This window comes from Mesoplodon mirus (genome assembly GCF_964341445.2).
Source record: "Mesoplodon mirus genome assembly, chromosome: 7".
Classification (NCBI taxonomy): Eukaryota; Metazoa; Chordata; class Mammalia; order Artiodactyla; family Ziphiidae; genus Mesoplodon; species Mesoplodon mirus.
The window spans coordinates 62,315,959-62,338,181 of NC_138983.1; the positions used below are offsets into that span (position 1 = coordinate 62,315,959).

The 22,223-nt window shown below is 36.8% G+C and overlaps 1 protein-coding gene across 2 annotated transcripts in view; it reads right to left on the reverse strand.

Annotated features, from left to right (window-relative positions):
- Window positions 1-1,769: 1,769 nt before the first annotated feature.
- Window positions 1,770-22,223, reverse strand: part of TMEM41B (transmembrane protein 41B) — a 31,465-nt gene continuing 11,011 nt past the window's right edge. Inside the window, exons 3-8 of one of the 2 annotated variants that reach the window (XM_082628632.1) lie at window positions 18,908-19,025; window positions 16,643-16,771; window positions 7,458-7,551; window positions 6,709-6,813; window positions 5,426-5,564; window positions 1,770-3,864 (exon numbers count right to left, since the gene is read on the reverse strand). In XM_082628632.1, coding sequence (XP_082484758.1) covers window positions 3,827-3,864; window positions 5,426-5,564; window positions 6,709-6,813; window positions 7,458-7,551; window positions 16,643-16,771; window positions 18,908-19,025 — 623 coding nt within the window. In that variant the 3' untranslated portion in view covers window positions 1,770-3,826. Of the gene's footprint in view, window positions 3,997-5,425; window positions 5,565-6,708; window positions 6,814-7,457; window positions 7,552-16,642; window positions 16,772-18,907; window positions 19,026-22,223 lie in introns of both variants that reach the window. The other variant, XM_082628631.1, reaches the window with a different exon arrangement.

Sequence of the window (22,223 nt, forward strand, 5' to 3'; positions counted from 1 at the left end):
TGGTTAAGAATCTGCCCACCAGTGCAGGGGACATGGGTTCGAGCCCTAGGTCCAGGAAGATCCCACATGCCGCGGAGCAACTGGGCCCGTGCGCCACAACTACTGAGCCTGCACTCTAGAGCCCGCGAACCACAACGACTGAGCCTGCGCATCTAGAGCCCGTGCTCCACAACAAAAGAAGCCACTGCAATGAGAAGCCCACACACCGCAATGAAGAGTAGCCCCCGCTCACAACTAGAGAAAGCCGGCACACAGCAACGAAGACCCAACACAGCCAAAAAATAATAAATTTTTAAAACAACAAAAAATCAAGCTAGACAAAGAAAAGGCTGCTTAATTTAATATTTTTAGTTAGAAGGGCCTATTCCTGTATCTCATTAATTTCTGAGAATCCTATCATGTCTGAGCTGTAAGGAACCTGGACCTTAGAGCTCACTTAGTCCAGATGAGAAAAATGAGGCCTAGAGCTTAAACAACATCCTCCGAAGTCACCCAGCTTAGCAAGTTTTCCCCAGGTAAGGAAGAAAAAAGAGAAAGAGCAATAATCAGTAGAGAGTATTGAAACTGCAGTAAGATCCACCTTAAAACATCTAAACAATCGATCAATTATTATTTAAACACCAGGAATGTTTCAGCCCTTTTGATTTATTCTACCCATTTTCAAAAAGCCAAAGAGAACTTTAAAAAGATTCTAAGGTAGGAGATAGATGTGCCCCTGGGCTGGACAGCTGGTGTTTGTCAAGTGTTGTCAAGTGGAGTAAAATTGAAGCTTTGTTCTCACCCAGACACTCCAAGGACAAAGCTAGGGGCAGAAGCTGAGCTTTGCTAAAGTATAGAGATAAGGTGCCACTCCTGAGGTCAAGGAAAACTTCCTTGTCTGCACATTCGCAGGAAGGCACCTTGGGGGTCAAAAAGGGAGGGGACGCCACCCCATAGTAAGTGTGGAATGCACCCACAGGCCTCTGGGGTGGGTTCTATCTGAGCAAAAAGTTGCACATGCATGTTGGGGGAGAGTCCTAGGACCAGTCAGGCGTGAAAAAAGAAACAATTGGCTAAATGTAAACAAAGACCCAGAAGGACTGTCCTATATGTGATTTAAATCACCTCTTTATTGCGCTCCTCATTCAGGACGCCCACACTCCTTTCCAGGTGTGTATTTCTGCCTGGCTTCTGACTTACTGTGCTCCTCCTCATTAGAGAGGATGCCCATACCCTTTCTCTCTGGGTGTGTATTTCTGCCTTACTTCTGTCTTAAACAAACTGCTTCTCTGTGTGCTCTCCCATACGCTGTGCTGTCTTTAATAATAAACTTTGTACCTGATTTTAGTTTTTGCCTCCTTGAACAAGACATTCTTCCTTTCAAACAAGGGAAAGAGCTAGGGCCACTTTGCTTCTAGCCTCTAGCCCCTGGTGGTCTGGTGGCTACGATTCCTGGTTTTCATCCAGGCTACCCAGGTCCAATTCCTGGACAGGGAACTAAAATCTCTCTTCAGGACCGCTCACTGCTCTCTCCGAGATCAATTCCTTTATAGAGAAATTATATATACTAGATACTTAAATAAATGTTTACCTGTACTTACTTACCTCTACAATTTAAATTTTAAATGCCTTAAGATCCTCAAAAGCCAACTATAAAAATTAAAGGTTTAAAAATTTTTTTCTTTGTTCTTAGAGGTGAGAATGTGCAGAGAATTTCAAAAGAATATTTTTATTCAATGAACGTTTTTTTAAATACAAATACTTCCATGAAATAAATCCCAAGTGCTACATTTAAGTTTTTCAGTACAATTTATTCTTCTTACATTTTAATTTACATTTATTAAGTGTTTTAGAAATATTACACACAAAGTAATAGAGCTCCAGAGAGAGGCCATTAACTAAGAGGTGTACAGTCTCAGTGTGTCAACTTCCTAGTTAGCCTGCTCGCCTCCCCACTACACATACTTGCTCTCTGGTGGTTATTACTATGTAACTGTCTTCAAGATGTGGCTGAAGCTTGAATCTACACCTGGCATCAGGCCAAGTCTGTGAATCCATGAATATAGGCCACCAAATGCATTTAGGGTTCAGCCTGCTGAAGGTTCTTTCTTGACAAGACAATGATGATGAATGTGGAAAGACTGGCTATTCTCTTGGGAGAAGAAAATATACCTCACCTTAAGTGACAACTACAGTTTTCTAATAGAAAAAATAATCAGCAAAGGGACAGGATCAATGATAAGGATAGGGAAAATACTCTGAGAATAGAGTAAGTACAATACATACATAATGGAATAAATAGTGAGGCTGCTCCTGAGTCCAAACTCTTATTTTTAAAAGTCTGATAAAAATTTACTCAATTACATTTTATACAATAATATTTAGTGAGCTTTGTCCAAAAAGACTATGTTTTGTTTGTAAAAATAACAAAAGCTTTATCACTCAGTCTCTGGTCAATAAGAAAGGAAGAAAACCTTGCTAGAAATAACAATAAATAATTTCACACAAAAGTCCAGGTGACATAAGAATAGTATATTAATTAATATATTTTTTGTATTTACAATAAATCCATTTGTTAATACTGCGATAGAAAAAATAATCAGTCCACATTATGTAGTAGAAACTGGCTTTGAGGCTGATCATACCTCTCACAATAAAAACATATAAGGATTTCTTCCACAGCTAAAGTACTTTTCAACATGACAGTCTTGGGTGAAGGTAAAACTGACAGAGTACTTTACTTTATGTCCTAGAATCAAGGGATTGAGGATATTACCGTTAAGCAAGCAGCAAAAAGCTGTTTAGTTTTTCCAGGACTATTTAAATAGTAGTTACCATATGAGAATTTAATTTTACTTTGAGATATAAAAAGTAAAAACCCTAAATAGGGAAACTGCATTAATCAAAAGCAGCCCCAAACAAAAAAGCCATCAATAGAAATGAAACAAGGCATTCTTATGTATCATGCATAAAAAGGATAATTACATAATACATACTTTAATGACCAGATTAATAAATAAATGAGGTAAATTTTATAGTCATTGGAACAAATAAACTATATTCAACTACTTGAGTGCTGTACTGACACTGATTTTGTTTCAAAATATAAAGTAACATAATTAATCTAACATCTAAAAACTGCATACTTTGAATGTTTGCTTTTTTGATACCCTTTTGAGATAGTAAAGGGGAACTGTGTAACAAAATATTATCTGAATATAAATTATCAACACCAATATGATACAATTATCATGTCATTGCCATTTTGTATATGCACAGTGGAAATATTTTGAAAGCTAGGAAACAGATGAAAACAGACTGGTCAGAATTTTAAATTTCAGACCAATCCATGATAATCTAGAACAGAAGAAGACAGAAATAAAATTCACTAAATAGATGCTGACATTAGTCAGAACAGCAATACTGTATCTTTGCTTTTGAATTTTGTATTTGCTTTTCCTATTTTAGTTATAGTATGGAATAGAGAGAAAAATATTAAATTATCAAGTCAAGGGTAAGTATTTACGGCCAGTTCATGAAATATATTGAGTTAATCTGTTGGGTCAAGAATTTCCTACTATGCTGCTACATTTATTATCTATAGCCTTAGAATAGTAATTTAGGAGATGTCTATCATAACTACTGACAGCACTTTTCATGGTATACCAGTTTCCATTTTTACTTTCTTCTCTCCTTTGCCACTTAAATGCATTATTTTAACCACTGGATAGGAAATTTTATTTTACAAATTCCTGTTTCATTTACCGAAGAGGTGATTTTAACACATAAACCTGCCAATCCTGAGAGATGATGATGATGATAGGAAAACTAAAATCCAGAGGATTATTCACTCAAATTTCTGCTTTAGTTTTTTTTGGAAGATGGCTGGAAGAATAGAAAGAAGAGCCAAAATCATTAGAACAAATACTGAGTTCCAGGAAACAGCTTCCCCTGCTGTTGTAAGCTGGTACAATGTTGTTCCTGCCTTAATTGCTACAAAAGAGGGAGGTGCAACACCTAAAATAGAAAGTAAAAACATATGGTAAAAAACAATCAATTCTTTTTAAAAATTAAAATACTGTGTGTATACAATTTCTTCTAAGAATATAGTGATTTACAATTTGAAAATTTTAATTTAATTTAAAGCCCCTCAAGTTTATTTCCATATAAAGAATTCAGTCTTTCATAATCACCACTTAAGGATAATGAATTAAAAAACCCAAGGAAAGTCTCCAGAAAATAATTTTACAAAATTTATCAATAGCCTTAAAAAAATGAATGTGCTATGATCCACCAATTTCATCTTTAGGAAATATTAATGTATATGAACAAAGATCTAGTCTCAAGGATGCTCATCAAAGAATTATAATAATAAAAATCTGGAAACAATCTAAATCTTCAAAAATAAGATTGAGTAAATTGTCATTCACCCTTTATAGAGTATACTTAAAAATGAGTGGTAGGAGATACTCAGAAATGGAAAGATACTCAAAATATATGAGTAAAAAGAGCAGTTTATACAAAAGCACGGTGGAACAACTACATTTTATTAAAAGCCAGAACAAATTGGAAAAATTACTTTAGCCAAAGCTGAAGTTAACTTTATCTCTAGGTATTTCATCTGTAAAATAAGGAGACTGTACAAAAATTCTCTCTTCTGATTCTATAAGTGTAATATTATTTTACAAAATCCAAAATTAACCCTGCTAAGATTTTTTCCCCACTTTTATGGAGAACCTGCTAAGATTTTTAAGTTTGTCTATAAATTTTTCTAAAAATAGCAACAAAAAATTAAGTATTAACATAAAGCTTTAACAGACAGTCAATACTTGAGGAATCTGCTCATTTTGTTGGTATCTAAACAATTCACCTTAAATCTGGAAGAAAAGCAGAATACTCTTACTAAAGAACTATCAGAATTCACAAATATATAAATGAATCTTTACACCCACTGATTAATTTCAAAATTAAGTGTTAGCTCCTTGAAAGCAAGAAACTTCTTGTTCATCCTTGCTTTCCCTCAAACTTTCAGTAATGCCCATAATAAGTTCTATGTTAATAAAAAGATAGGATCAATTTTCTATTGAAAATTAAAGTTCAGTATTTCAGTACCTGATTAGAAGACAAAGGAGAAAGTACTCAAAAAAGGCACCTTCAAATTTTTTTTTTTCTCTCCACTGAGGGAGAGAATGGAGTTAAAAAGTCCTGCTTAATTCTACATGATTAAAAAAATATCCAGCAGAGAGTGCTCTTGTTTAAAAAAAAAATTTAAATCAACACAATCCAACAAACATTTCCGAGCATCTACTTATAATAGGCCAGGCTCTGTGCCCACCAGTTATATATGGTGCTGGCATGCCTGCAAAGAGCATAAAATCTAGCCCAGCTGGACACTGCTAGACATGTACACAATGAGTTCTAACACAGCATGAACCAGAGGGCTTACCTAGAAAAGTGCCAATAAAAAAAACTTTCAATGGCACGTTTATCACAGGAGATGTAATATTAATAAACCAGTTAGGCAGAAATGGTGTTATTCTCAAAAATATAATGTAGTTAATGAGATGTTCTCTATGACGTTCAACCTGTCACAAGAAAGAAACAAGTTAGGATCAAGATAAAGCCAAGCCTGAAAATAAACTCATTATAAAATACCTTATTTCAAATTCTTATCCCTGATAGCTCAGCATTTACCCAACAGAAATGATCAAATAAGGAGCTTGAAAATGACAATGAACTGCTTATCAAATGTTCATTACCAGAGCTAAATAACATCAGATGAAAGTTTTTAAGATTGTGCTTATAGTGTAATGTTATACTACTAAAGATGGCTCTACATCAGCCTAGATAATATGGCTCAACAACATTTTAAACCTAAAAAGGCAAAATTAAATTTATAACTATATATAAGATAGATATCAAATGACCAACTTTTTAATGCCTTTAACGTCCTGTAATATAAAGGGCTAGTATAGTACATCAATAAACCTGGCCTCCAATTTAAACAAAATTCAGATAATCTTTATGTTAATGTACTTCACATGAGTGAATTCATTCATCATTGATAAATGAGATTAAACAATCATATAGAAACATTTATCTGACTAAATAAAAGCACTGATTACAGTTTATACTTCCTAGATCTTGCTACACAAATAATGATTTTGATTTTGGACAAAATGCTTAATTTCTCTTAATTTCCTAACCTGTAAAACAAAGGGGTAAATTTCTAAAATTCCTCTGATTTAATAGTCTGCTTCTTCTGATTCTTTAAGAATAAGATTCTTAGCAATACTATACTAGACTTTCCTGGGCAGTAGTCCTTCTATTTATCACTGCTAGTCTTTGCAGAGACCCTAACAGAAGATAAGTTCTTCCCACTGATGAAATGCATTAAAAGAGTTGGCTGATACAAGTTTTTCAGAGACCCACTGACAGCATCCTGCATCAACACAAAACAGGTGAGGTGTCTAAATATATGGATGCCTTTACATTGACACTTTGACTTTTGTGCTCTGATTGAAGTTACTAGGAATAAAGAATTAAGATTACTGTTACAGATACAAAAACATCATATTTGAAATTATTAACATTATTTGCCTACCACTTAATTTTCAAAAGATCATTTTTATCAAAGCCCTGAGTCTGAGTTAATTTATGTGGATATTATACACTGACCCCCCAAGTAGCCAAAGAATTACATCAAATAATTTAAAAATACATGTTTACCTGCTGTGACCATTTTACTGCTTTCTCAGTTAGGTATTTATAGACAACTGGCCTCCCAACTAAATAGGAGAGCATATAGCAGAATGAGGCACCGAGTCCAGAACACTACAAAATAAGAAGAACCCATAAGCACTTTGTACTTTTCCATCTTATTCACATGGATATATTCACCTAAGGCAAACCTCAACTAGTTTCTTTCTTTTGGGGTATGGGGTGGATACTCTGCGTAACATCTCTTGAGCAGAGCACAAGAACCCATCTGATCTAGTCCTTTCTCTGACCAAATTATAACTAAAATGAGACCAGCTAAAACAAACTGGCACTTGTGATTAAACTTAGTGACTATATGCAAATAGTTAACGTTAGCCATTAGCCTATGAATAAATCTTCAAGAGCAATATTTTTTCAATTCCTATGCTTGAAAACACCACCTCCAGCCATGGGACTTAACTCCTTGGGCCCACCAACATTCTTGGACTATTTGAATTACAAAACAGTACAGAAAGCAAAGGCTAGAACAGAGCCTATAAATGCAATTAAGTCTATGATAACCCTGTTCTAGAAAAAAGCCAAACTATAACATCTCCTTATGGAGGGACTTAACAGATATTACTGTAACATTAAACCCCTTTTAAAACTAATAAGTCTATGCTTCCAGAGACTAGTGGGACTAGGATGCCATCATCATTCCCATCATTCTATTTAAAGTTATTTCTTTCTAGTCTCCCGATTTCATTTTATATACTTACCAAACAAACAAGAAATAAGGCTAGTGGAAAGGGATAAAGAAACCCTGAGAGTATACTGAGAAATATAGAGCCCGGAATAGCAAATGTTTGCAAGCTGTTAACTTCTAAGTTAAGGATTAAAACATAATTAAATGGATTTTTAAACCACAAATCCAACAATCCAGAAAAAAAGTATCAATACAGAAATTAGATGTTAATAAGATTATATCCATATTTCAGTATTAAAAAAAGTAAAATTATACCCAAAGTTTAAAAAATACATGATTCTACAGCTACAATACCTTTATAAATATTTACTAACATTATCGTAAATCAATGCTAATTAGAGTGTGTTACTAAGAGAAAACAAAGACAAATACTGAATGTGTACCAGATAGAGAGGAACTGGGCACTTTAGGGGGATGGAGTGGGGAGGGGGACGGGGGGCAGCAAAAAAGAAAGAGAACAGAAGTCTTCAATAATCTTGTAAACGACACGCTTCTCTAATGCACTGGATTTTTTTTTAAGGGCTTTTTTTAAAAAAAATTTATTTTTGGCTGCATTGGGTCTTCATTGCTGGGCGCAGGCTTTCTCTAGTTGTGGGGAGCGGGGGCCACTCTTTGTTGCGGTGTGTGGGCTTCTCATTGTGGTGGCTCCTCTTGTTGTGGAGCACCGGCTCTAGGCGCATGGGCTTCAGTAGTTGTGGCACGTGGGCTCAGTAGTTGTGGCACGTGGGCTCAGTAGTTGTGGCACACGGGCTCAGTAGTTGTGGCTCGCAGGCTCTATAGCGCAGGCTTAGTAGTTGTGGTGCACATGCTTAGTTGCTCTGTGGCATGTGGGATCTTCCTGGGCCAGGGCTTGAACCCGGGTCCCCTGTATTGGCAGGCGGATTCTGAACCACTGCGCCACCAGGGAAGCCCCTGATGCATTGGATTTTTACTCTCAAATATTTTTAGGAAACATGATTTCTATGGAAATACAGGTACAGTATAAGGTATAATAATTACTATTTCTAATTTAACTTTTGGACATTTACCTCAACTTACTACTCATTTAAAAAAGAATAAGGGTTACACAATATAGTAAAAGTCACAAATCTTATTTATTTTTTATTTTTTTGCGGTACGCGGGCCTCTCACTGTTATGGCCTCTCCCATTGCGGAGCACAGACTCCGAAAGCACAGGCTCAGCAGCCATGGTTCACGGGCCCAGCCACTCCACGGCATGTGGGATCTTCCCGGACCGGGGCACGAACCCGTGTCCCCTGCATCAGCAGGCGGACTCTCAACCATTGCACCACCAGGGAAGCCCCACAAATCTTATTTTTAAAACAGAATTATGTTGTTTTCCTACGTCTCTCTAGTTCCTAGTTTTGGCCTGGACCTCTGCATCACCCATAACATGATTTACTTGTAAGTCAGACAGACTGAGTGAATTCCTTCAACATCTCTCCCCTCTACTTTAAAATTTCTATCTTTACCTATCCTTCCTTTTTTCCTCTAGTCCCCACTTTACTCTTGTTTTCATTTCAATCTCTTTCTTCCTGAGTTCTTCTATCTTCAACTTCTTGCTCTTGCACAGATCCCTTCTGTATAAAACCACTCAGATGCCTACACACTAAAGAAAACCTAGGCTTTTCCTTGAGCAAGGTATCCTATCCAGTTACTGCCTCTCATCTTCACTGCCTCCCTTGCAACCTGGCTTAACCATCCCTCACTCTACTGAAACCCCCTCCTGGACAAAAGTAATGACTTTTTCTCAGTAAGAATTTTCCATTGACCCTTGCATAGGATTAAACATCCTTCAGTGTAAAACTCACCTCCAGTGAACTGTATTTTTCTTCTGTGTTACAGATCATTACTTCTCTAGTTTTTCTCTCTCCTCACCCTCAAACCTGAGATTTCTCTAACATTCTGTTAGCTAATCTCTCACTTTTCTTTGATAAATTCAGTCATTTCCATGTATATGGATGTACACATGGCTTCAAGCATATGGCAACAGATAGATAGATAGATAGGTGATAGGTAACTTTGAATTCTCTATCTCTGATTCAACTTTTCTCATCAAATACCAGTCTCAAATTTCCCAGCAGTCTACTGGATGCCTCCATTAAAAATTTTAAAAATTAAACTTAGTTATTTCAGGGCTCTTTAGAATCTTTTAATGGAAAGTCTCAAACACATATGAAAGTAGAGAAACTAGTATTATGATGCCCTATATGCCCATATACAGCTTCAACAATTAACATACAACCAATCTTGTTTTCTCTATATCCTTTACATTTGATTATATTGAAGCAAATCCCAGACATATCCCATACAACTACATTAATACCTTTAAAAGATAAGGATTCCTTTTCTTTTTAACACAACTATAATACCATTGTCAGAGATTAATTAACCAAAACTCCTAACTACCATAAGTAGCTATTGAGTGTGCTCACAATTCCCAAGAGAGTCTTAATTTTTTTTTTTTTTTTGGACAGCTGGTTTGTTCAACTCAGGACAAAAAAGGTCCACACATGGTATTTGCTCTCCACAGCACTTAAGTACAGGTTTGGTTCTTTTTTCTGTCTTGTAATTTACTTGTTGAAGAAACTGGGTCATTTGCAGAATTTACCACTTTTTGAACTTTGCCTATTGTATCCCTTAGGGTAGTTTAACATGTTCTTTTGTCATTTTTTAAAAATTAATTTTTATTGGCGTATAGTTGATTCACAATGTTGTGTTAGTTTCTGCTATACAGCAAAGTGAATCAGTTATACTTATGCCTATATCATTCCGCTGTCATTTATCTTATAGTGTTAACAAAGCCATTCTCTCTGCATGGGAATAAAATTTGACCTTAACTTTCCAACTTTGTATAGATGTTAATTTCTTTTCTCTAACACTGAAAAATCTTGGTTCTTAATGTCATAAACATAATTAGCTATTTCCTTTACATACTATTAAGTATCTATCTATCTATCTATCTATATATATATATATACTAGATACATTAATATCACATATTTTAAAATTTCAGAACAATAAAGCAACTGAAAATAGTTTAAGATTTCTTTCAAATCTTTTCTGTCCTTAAGATTTATCCCAGAAGGGACACACAGCCAAATTACTTTTTTCAAGGAAACAATTTGAAATAATTCTTCTAGATAGTCAAATCCCCATCCACTCAATATACTGTTAGATTTGTTTCATTTTGCTTTAGATTGTTTAATTTTTTTAAATTTTGTTAAAATATACATAAAATTTACCATCTTAACCATTTTTAAGTGTATGGTTCAATAACATTTAAGTACTTTCACACTGTTGTGCAAGCAATCTCCAGAACTCTTCTCATCCTGCAAAACTGAAACTCTATACAGCTTAAATAACATTCCCCACTCTCCCCTCCCCCAACCCCCCAACAACCATCCTTTTACTCTCAGTCTCTATGAATTGGGCTACTCTAAGTACTTCATGTAAGTGGAATCATATAGCATATCTTTGTGATAGGCTTAGTTTGCTTAGCATAATGTCCTTAAAGTTCATACATGTTGTAATATGTTTCAAAATTTCCTCCCTTTTTAAGGCTGAATAATATTCCATTGTATATATATACACCATACTTTGTTTCATTCATCCATTAAAGGACACTTGAGTTGTTTCCGCCTTTTGGCTACTGTGAATAATGCTGCTATGAACATGGGTGTGCAAGTATCTTTTGAGACCCTGCTTCCAATTCTTTCAGGTATATACCCAGAAATGGGACTGCTGAATCTTATTTTTAATTTTTTGAGGAAACGCCATATTGTTTTTCACAGCAGAGAAACCATTTTATGCTCCTATCAACAGTGCACAGGGATTTCAATTTCTTCATATCCTCGTCAACACTTGTTACTTTCTGGGTTTTTTTTTTCTTTTGATTAGTAGCCATCCTACTAACAGGCGTGAGGTTACTTTTTTAAGATTTCTGTTTCTTTTTTCAATTTGATTTAATTGGTTTTATCATTATGTAAAATATTTACTTGGCTCTAAAGTCAAATCTACACAATAAAATACACTTAGAGAAGTTTCACTTCCATCCCTGTTTCATCTCTCTCTCCATAGGTAAACTTTTTTATTCGTTTTTAAATATATCCTTTCTTTTGTCATCCACAGCTCAAAAATCCTCAATGACTATCCAATACCAAATCAATATTCTATATTCCTTAGCCTGGTACTCAAACTTCTCTACAATCTGAGTGCAATGTCTAGCCTACCTTCCTAAACTTATTTTTCAAATCCTCCCCTTCTCACACCCTATATACCAACAAAACTGGACTACTGATCACTTCCTAACCATGCCCTGTGCTTATAAGCTCTGCTCTAGACTTGCTATGTCTAGAATGACTATACCATACCTCTAACCATAATTCCCATTATTCCAGATGGAAATAGTTGTTTTGCTTTTGAATGCTTAAAACACTAGATTGCACTTAGCATATAATTAGTATTTTCTGGTTAAATGGATGAAAGCTAAAGTTAAAATAAGTAATTACAAGAGTTTGAAATAGGTATTACCAATGAAAGTACTAGTACTGCACTGCTGAATACAATGGCTACTAGCTACATGTGGCTGTGGGGAAGAGACACTAAAATGTGCCACGTCTGAACTGAGATGTGCTATGAGTGTGAAATATACACATTTTAAAGAGTTGGTACCAAAAAAAGAATGTGAAATAGTAATAATTTTTATGTGGATTCATGTTGAAATGATATTTTTGACATTTCAGTTCAAGTAAAATGTATTAAAATTAATTTGTTACTTTCCTTAATGCGCTAACTAGAAAATTTTTAAACTGCATGTGGCTCACATTATACTTCTATTAATCAGTGCTGTACTTATTATATGCCCAAAGATAAGTCTTCTCTTTTGTTCACTGAGTTTTAAAAAGTACCTTTTTAACACTCAGAGCTTAAGATTCCAAAGTGTAAAATAAATAGAAAGTTATAAGAAAATATAGATTTAACAAATTATCCTATAAAAAATCTAAAACAGGGGCTTCCCTGGTGATGCAGTGGTTAAGAATCCACCTGCCAATGCAAGGGACACAGGTTTGATCCCTGGTCCAGGAAGATCCCACATGCCATGGAGCAACTAAGCTGGTGCGCCACAACTACTGAGCCTCCGCTCTAGAGCCCACAAGCCACAACTACTGAGCCCACATGCCACAATTACTGAAGCCCGCATGCCTAGAGCCCAAGCTCTACAAGAGAAGCCACCACAATGAGAAGCCTGCACACAGCAATGAAGAGTAACCCCTGCTTGCCGCAACTAGAGAAAGCCGTGCACAGCAACAAAGACCCAATGCAGCAAAAAATAAATAATAAATTAATGTTTTAAAAAATCTAAAACAATGCAGAATCACTACAATACCTTAATTATTAAGCAAATAGTAACCATATGCAACAAAACCTGCTGAATTGACAATATTAACCAATGATTCATTTAAAATTGAAAAATTTAAACCAAATGTATTTTATAATAATAAACCTATTCCTGTACTTTTTTAAAAAAATATTTATTTAATTAATTTATTTGGTTGTGCTGGGTCTTAGTTGTTGCATGCCATGTGGGAGCCAGTTCCCCGACCAGGAATCAAACCCGGGCCTCCTGCACTGGGAGCATGGAGTCTTAACGACTGCGCCACCAGGGAAGTCCCTATGCCTATACTTTTTTTTTTTTTTTTTGCGGTACGCAGGCCTCTCACTGTTGTGGCCTCTCCCGTTGCGGAGCACAGGCTCCAGAGGCATAGGCTCAGCGGCCATGGCTCATGGGCCCAGCCGCTCTGCGGCATGTGGGATCCTCCCGGACCAGGGCACGAACCCGTGTCCCCTGCATTGGCAGGCGGACTCTCAACCACTGCTCCAGCAGGGAAGCCCCCTATTCCTATACTTTTAATTCACTTTCTACAAGGCACTTTATTTTTTTCTACTAATTTACATATGGATATTAAGACAACTAGTCTACAACATTTATTCTGCCATAGATGGTCTAGATTCACTTATGCTAACTGGCTCTCTGGTCCTATGGGTAGGTATCCCCTTTATCCCTCAGCTATGAATCCTTCCAAAGTTACGGGGCAAAATGGGGCAGAAAAAGATGACTTTCCAAAGTAAGCAGAAACTATATACCTCATTCACAAAATGTTCACAAAAACCTTATAAAAGCCAAATGAAAGGGCTGAACCAAATGTTTCTTATTTGGGGAAAGTTTTTTTTTTTTTTTTCAGTATGCGGGCCTCTCACTGTTGTGGCCTCTCTCGTTGCGGAGCACAGGCTCTGGATGCGCAGGCTCAGCGGCCATGGCTCACAGGCCCAGCTGCTCCGCAGCATGTGGGATCCTCCCGGACCGGGGCACGAACACTTGTCCCCTGCATTAGCAGGCATACTCCCAACCACTGCACCACCAGAGAAGCTCTGGGGAAAATATTTTTTATGGCTAAAGTTTATAAATGCAAAATAACCTATAAGCCCAACACTTTGGTTTTTACAGATAAGTGATGAAATGGGAAGTAGGAAAAGGCAGCAGGTGTGAATTTCTTAGAACAGTCAGTATATAATTAAATTACTTTACAAATAACTGTCCCAAAGAACTGTGGAAAGACAGGTGAATAATAATCATTCTTCAAATTACCCCCAAATTTGAATTTTTCTAATAAATAGGGAAGATAATGACAAAGTGCCCACACATAGCACACTACCTAACTATAAATGTTATCCTCACCAGTTGGGTAAAAGAGTAATGTTTGTGTTAGCAGCAAAAGCAATTAAAACCATACTTGTCACTTAAGTTGTTTATGCCAGGAATAACTGATCCAATGTGTTTTAGGTATACACTCAAAACATCTGCATAAGGAGGTAAATATAGGAACATCTGTATGTTAAATACATAATATCTAATCCAATAAAAATCCAAGAAAATAAAATGCTATTGAATTTTATGAGAAAAAAATCTTAGCTGAAAAGTCCAACAAACCAAAAGAAATTCAGGAAATAAGAGAGGAAGGAAGAATAGAAATATTTTGAGAGAATTAACAAAATAATTAATATGCCTTTTAAAAAGTTGATTTGAAAAAGGAAAATGATTACCTTTACAACATCAAGAGTTAATGTCGACATTTCTCCAAAGAAGATATACAGATTGCCAACAAACACATGAAAGGATGTTCAACATCATTAATTATTAGAGAAATGGAAATCAAAACTACAATGAGGTAATATCTCACACCAGTCAGAATGACCATCATCAAAATATTTACAAACAATAAATGCTGGAGGGTGTGGAGAAAAGGGAACCCTCTTGCACTGTTGGCAGGAATGTAAGTTGATACAACCACTATGGAGAACAGAATAGAGGTTCCTTAAAAAACTAAAAATAGAACTACCATACGACCCAGCAATCCCACTACTGGGCATATACCCTGAGAAAACCATAATTCAAGAAGAGTCATGTACCACAATGTTCACTGCAGCACTATTTATAATAGCCAGGACATGGAAGCAACCTAAGTGTTCATCGACAGATGAATGGATAAAGAAGATGTGGCACATATATGCAATGGAATATTACTCAGCCATAAAAAGAAACGAAATTGAGTTATTTGTAGTGAGGTGGATGGACCCAGAGTCTATCATACAGAGTGAAGTAAGTCAGAAAGAGAAAAACAAATACCGTATGCGAACACATATATATGGAATCTCAAAAAAAAAAATGTTCTGATGAACCTAGGGGCAGGACAGGAATAAAGATGCAGACGTAGGGACTTCCCTGGTGGTGCAGTGGTTAAGAATCCGCCTGCCAATGCAGGGGACACTGGTTTAAGCCCTGGTCTGGGAAGATCCCACATGCCGCGGGGCAACTAAGCCCGTGCACCACAACTACTGAGCCTGCGCGCTAGAGCCTGCGAGCTATAACTACTGAACCCGCGTGCCACAACTACTGAAGCCCGCGTACCTAGAGCCCGTGCTCCACAACAAGAGAAGCCACCGCAATAAGAAGCCCGCACACCACAACGAAAAGTAGCCCCCACTCACCACAACTAGAAAAAGCCTGCGCATAGCAACAAAGACCCAACACAGCCATAAATTAATTAATTAATTAATTTAATTAAAAAGATGCAGATGTAGCGAATGGACTTGAGGACACAGGGAGGGGGAAGGGTAAGCTGGGACGAAGTGAGAGAGTGGCATTGACATATATACACTACCAAATGTAAAAAAGATAGCTAGTGGGAAGCAGCTGCATAGCACAGGGAGATCAGCTCCATGCTTTGTGACCACCTAGAGGGGTGGGATAGGGAGGGTGAGAAGAAGACACAAGAGGGAGGGGATATAGGGATATCTGTATACATATAGCTGATTCACTTTGTTATACAGCAGAAAGTAACACAACATTGTAAAGCAATTATACACCAATAAAGATGTTTAAAAAAAAAAGTTAATGTCTTTCATTAACCAAGGAGACTTGGAAAATACATTGGATTAGAATAAAAGATACAAAAATTAGAAATTAACATCCACAAATTGGAAGGCTAATCATCAGTTGCATAGGCAGTTTGAAAATATGTAGAAAGAATAAAGCAATTTTCCTGCCTAGTTAAAATACAACATATATTTCTATATAAAACAAAGAAATACATACTAAGAACTGTAAAAAAAAAATCATATCCTTTACATGACTAGTTACTCTCATAGGATTTTTTACCAAGAAAACCATTAAATGGAAGAAAAAAATCATGAGCAAATGATTCATAACATAACATATAGAAAAGCAAAAATTAAATACAAATTATATCTTCAAACCTAAGGGAATTTTTTTAAATTTATAGTATGGTGATTATTAATTCAAAATTATTATTTAAATTAAGACAATCAATTAACTAATAAAATAATCCTAAATAAAATGATTATCTTGAATAATACAAAGGAAAGAAAAAAAGTTTATGATAAGTGAAATAAGCAGAAAATAGAAAAACTGGTAATAAATATTCAGAAATGACAACTGACTTGAAGAGAAAGGATTAAAATGAGAATTTTTTCATTCTCATTTTTCAATATTTTATTTAAGGTTATACTGCATTAACAATTTTTAAAAGGAAAAATAGTTATGTATAACTGAGCAGCAGATCTTTTAAAACCTTTTTCTTAAACAGACTAGAAAACATTTTTCAGTTAAAAGGATACAAAATATATGTAGCAAAATAAGCTACAAGTACTTGTACATAAAAGGTGTCCTTATATTTGGATAAAACTTTTCCTAGAGCCTTGGCATCATCCATATCTCTGGGAACCTTCATATGCACTCTTTCTTCTCTAAAGAAATAAAGTGAAAAAATTTTTAAATAGAAATTTGCCAAGATAATTCTTATCAAAGTCAAGTTCAAAACATGAAGTTTTATCCAAAATGATTTGATGCCTTGATCTGTAATATGTTAAGCATAAATTCACAAAATTTAAGTTCAAAGTCTATAAATGATTTGTTTTTAAATGCTTTAATATAATTTCATGAGATATGTAATCCATTTGAAAATTCAGGATGACCCAAACTGAAGGTTAAAAAGCATTTGCTCTAACACTGGAGTAAATTTTGAATTAAGAAATGAACCACTGATGTTAGCATATTTAAAACATACTGAACATCATTTTGGGTAATCCTCATGATAAACTGAAGTCAATAATCAATTACAACCAAAATTAAGTAAAAATTTCAATGAATTTATAGTTCACATCTTTTCTTGAATATCCCAGCTCAAAGTTCAAATAAAAACTTAAAACACTTGTCACTTTCTATTAATTTTACTTTATATTTGGTGCCTTGTTTGGAACTGAATGTTTTGTTTGTAAAAGCCCCAAATAATCACCTTTGTGTTTAATGTATATTGTACCCATTTATTTTACCCATTTGTTTACATGAAAAAATTTAACTAACCTTGCAGAACAATGATAGAATGCTCTTTAAGTCCTATAAAAATAGCAGGTAAACTAAAATGGGTTTTCTCATTTATAAATTTAAAAGCTTTAAAAAGCTCTTTATAGGCGTGTGCATGCATCTCACACATATACACACACAGAAAGAAATAGGCAGAATACAAAAGATTTATAACAGCATATTATTATATAAAAGTGTTATATTTCTTAGAGCAGATTGGGATCCAAAACAACCTTAATCTACACTCTATATTCTTTCCCCCTTTCAGTCAGCTCTTTATTTCCTACTCCTTTGATTAAAAAGATAAAAGACCTAAAATTCAATGATACTAATATTAACATAACAATATAACATGCTATCCTCCCAAAGGCATTTACATTCACGTAAGAAATCAAAGTATTAAAATAAAAATAAGTTTAACTATAAAATTTCAAGCATAAGAAAGTGTTAATGAAAGAAATTTAGAGGAAACAGGGCCTTCCTTATACCCTGAAATCACATTTCACAGTTATCCATCACCACACCAAGCTGGCCCTGGTTGAAAGTCTAACTACATTTTAGTAGTCTCTGATGTAATCTATGATTATCCAAGGGTGTTGTTATTGTGGTTGAATAACCCAGGGATATTTTATCCTCATAAGGTATGTTTCAGGTCTATAATCTTTTCCCTAAAATTCAAAAAGCTCTGAAAACCAAAAGTTCTTTGTAATCTGTCAGCAAAAATTGACCCACACTTATATACAGTTTTTCATAGTCTTCTATAATACAGGTTTCACTATAAAAATATTAATGTATTTGATTATGGGGTGCTGCCCCAGATCCTGCTGGAGATACTACATAATATACAGTATTTATTCCATGTTATCTTTCCAAAATAGAAAAGTTCTAAATTCTGAAATACGTTTCACTCCCAAGGTTTCTGCTATGGAATTGTGGCTGTATACTAGATAGACAAGTGTTTTTACAAAGTGCATTTGACAGTGAAAAGTACCGATTCAAACCATGTCATTTCTATAAAACAGAGAAGAGAAAAAGAGCTAGGAGACAGAGATGTGGTGTGGAAGTAAATGGATGAATAGAGGCAGACAAAAACTGATGACACGGAAAAGTAGGAAGGGAGAAAACGGATGGAAAAAGGGATAACGCAGAGAAAAAGAGCATCAGTATTTCTCAAACTGCAGGTCAATATCTATTATGGACTGCAATATAAATTTACTTGGTCACTACTAACATTAAAAAATAATATGCAATAAATTTATTAATGTGGCTATGTTTTTCAACATAGCCATTAGAAAGATGCCTTAATTAGAGGAGCAGCACTAGGAGAACCTTGCATGGAAAATCAAGAGACATATTGGAAAGAAGTATTTAAATTACAGTGTCAATATGAACTTGCTACAAGCCATGAGAGCTGACATACAATTATTATGCCAGTTCTGTTCCTTAAATTAGTTGAACTTTCAATGCACGTTCATCTCTATAAATGTCTAGACATTTTCCGTTTCTTTCAGTATACTTACTCACTAAGCTGAGGAAAATTTTTATATACCAAAAACATAACAAAAGCTGCAGATAAGAAAATGGACACCAATATAAGAAGCGACATTCTTGCTGACCCAGCTTCTGCACAGGCTTTCTCTGAAAAAAAAAAAAATTATAATTAAGATAAATATAGAGGAAGACAGTATTCCAAGCCAGTAAATAATTTCCTGAAAGGTTTTCCTCCCAAGAAACTGTTCACACTTTTGCCCAAAACATCGTAACATTAAATTTTTAATACTACCATATTTGATGTTTATTAACTGGCCATAGTTCTTTGCAGGGATATATGCATTTTAGAAGCACAGAAAAACAGAACACCAGAATTTGTAGCACTGATTTGTTGATAAGCCAAAGGGGAAAAAAGGGCATTGTTCTAAATGCTATCACTGACTTTCAATTTTATATATCCATATTGGGGGATAACAGCATAGGCAGGATGGCCTCTTAAGAAAAATGAGGTAATCTGGCAATTACTTCAAACTGTCATGAGAAAGAACCAACAGATTCACTAATGCAACTGATGAATGTTACACTTTCTCTTTACACCAAGGGCTTCAGAATATAGTTGAACCTCAAATGTTTTGGGTGGCTCTGTCTGTGACTCCAAGAATGGGAGAATATGTTTGTGTTCTCCAACAAGGTAATCTTAGTGTTATCTTAAAAATCATATGCAAGTGGGCGCAGTCAAGATGGTGGAGTAGGAGAACACTAAGTTTGCATCTCCTCACAACTAGGGCACCTACCAGGTGCTGGTGGGGGACTTTGGACACCTAAGGGGACAGGAGGAACCCCTGAGCGACCGGGTAGGACGTGGTGGGGAGCAAGGGGGGAGGAAAAGTGGATGCAGGAGGGACTGGCACCCATGAGGGGCGCCTGGGGGAGAGGAAGGGTTCCCACGCCCGTAGGGGCCCACTCACAGGGAGGGGATCAATGGGGATGGGGAGAGACCGTCAGGGGATCAGAGGATTGGAAGAGAATGTGGCCAGCATTTCCCCCACCCACTCAGGCCCCAGAGCCTGCTGAGGTCCCAGGGCAGATCCTCCACCCTCCGAGGCCCCCTCCATCTGCGTGGGTCCTGGGGGTGTGAGAGGGAGGGGGAGAGGAAAAGTAGAGGCGAGATGGGACCAGTGCCCCGAGGGGTGGCTGGGGGAGGGGAGGGGTTCCCCAGCTTGGGAGGTGGGCACCGAGGAGGGGCACACCGAGGGCATACTGTGATCCCCTACCCACAGGAAGGAGATCAGTGGGGACAGGGAGGGAACCTCGGAGGATCAGAAGGTACTTGGCCAGTACTGCCCCTGCCCACTTGGGTCCCAGCAAGCCTGCTGGGCCCCCAGGCCTGAGCCTCCACTGTGAGGCCCCCTCCAGCTGTGCTGAACCTAAGCCCCGCCCCCCCAACCCCCAGGGCTTTTCCAGTCCTGAGCCTAGGCCCTGCCCCTGCCTAAGTCTGCCCCTCCCCCACAGCCAAGGCCTTTTCCTGCTTTTATTCTTTTTTCTTTTTGCTGTTATGGTTCTGTTTCACTGTGTTGCTATTTCATTTTTCTTTGTATTTTATCTAGTATATGTTTTATCTTTCTAACTGTATTTCTTTTGTATCCTTTGTTATTGCTCTGCTCCTTTTTTCTTTTTGGCCACACACCAGGTGGCTTGCGGGAGCCTGGTTCACAGGCTGGGGGTTGGGCCTGAGCTCCTGTGGTGGGAGCACCGAGTTCAAACCACTGGCCTAACAGAGAACCTCAGACCCCAGGGAATATTAATCAGAGTGAGGTCTCACAGAGGTCCTCATCCCCACACCAAGAGCCAGCTCTACCTAGCTGCCTGCAAACTCCAGTGCTGGAAACCTCAGGTCAACCAACCAGTAAGACAGGAACACAGCCCCAACCATCAAAAATAATGAGGCGACAAAAAAATATGTTACAACGAAGGAACAAGGCAAAAACCTACAAGACCAAATAATGAAGAGGAAACATGCAGCCTACCTGAAAAAGAATTCAGAGTAATGATAGTACAGATGATCCAAAATCTCGGAAATAGAATGGAGGCACGGATCGAGAAAATACAAGAAATGTTTAACAAAGACCTAGAAGAACTAAAGAATAAACAAGCAGTGATGAACAACACAGTAACTAAATGAAAAATACACTAGAAAGAATCAATACCAGAATAACTGAGGCAGAAGAACAGATAAGTGACCTGGAAGATAGACTGGTAGAAATAATTGCTGAGGAACAGAATAAAGAAAAAAGAATGAAAAGAATTGAGGACAGTCGCAGAGACCTCTGGGACAACATTAAACGCACAAACATTGGCATTACAGGGGTCCCTGAAGATGAAGAAAAAGAGAAAGGGTATGAGAAAATATTTGAAGAGATCATAGTTGAAAACTTCCCTAACATGGGAAAGGAAATAGCCACCCAAGTCCAGGAAACGCAGAGAGTCCCATACAGGATAAACCCTAGGAGAAACACACCAAGACACATATTAATCAAATTAACAAAAATTAAATTCAAAGAAAAAATATTAAAAGCAGCAAGGGAAAAGCAACAAATAACATACAAGGGAATTCCCATAAGGTTATCAGCAGATTTTTCAGCAGAAACTCTGCAGGCCAGAAGGAAGAGGCAGGATATATTTAAAATGTTGAAAGGGAAAAACCTACAACTAAGATTACTGTACCCAGCAAGGATCTCATTCAGATTTAACAGAGAAATCAAAAGTTTCACAGACAAGTAAACGTTAAGAGAATTCAGCACCACCAAACCATCTCTACAACAAATGTTAAAGGAACTTCTCTAGGCAGAAACACAAGGAAAGAAAAAGACCCACAGAAATAAACCCAAAACAATTACAAAATTGTAACTACCTTGAATGTAAATGGATTAAATGCTCCAACCAAAAGACACAGACTAGCTGAATGGATACAAAAACAAGGCCCATATATATGCTGTCTACAAGAGACCCACTTCAGACCTAGGGACACATACAGACTGAAAGTGAGGGAATGGAAAAAGATATGCATTGCAAACTGAAATCAAAAGAAAGCTGGAGGGCTTCCCTGGTGGCCCAGTGGTTGAGAGTCCACCTGCCGATGCAGGGGACATGGGTTCGTGCCCCAGTCCGTGAAGATCCCACATGCCGCGGAGCGGCTAGGCCCGTGAGCCACGGCCGCTGAGCCTGCACATCCGGAGCCTGTGCTCCGCAATGGGAGAGGCCACAACAGTGAGGCCCGCGTACCGCAAAAAAAAAAAAAAAAAAAAAAAAAAAAAAAAAGAAAGCTGGAGTAGCAATACTCATATC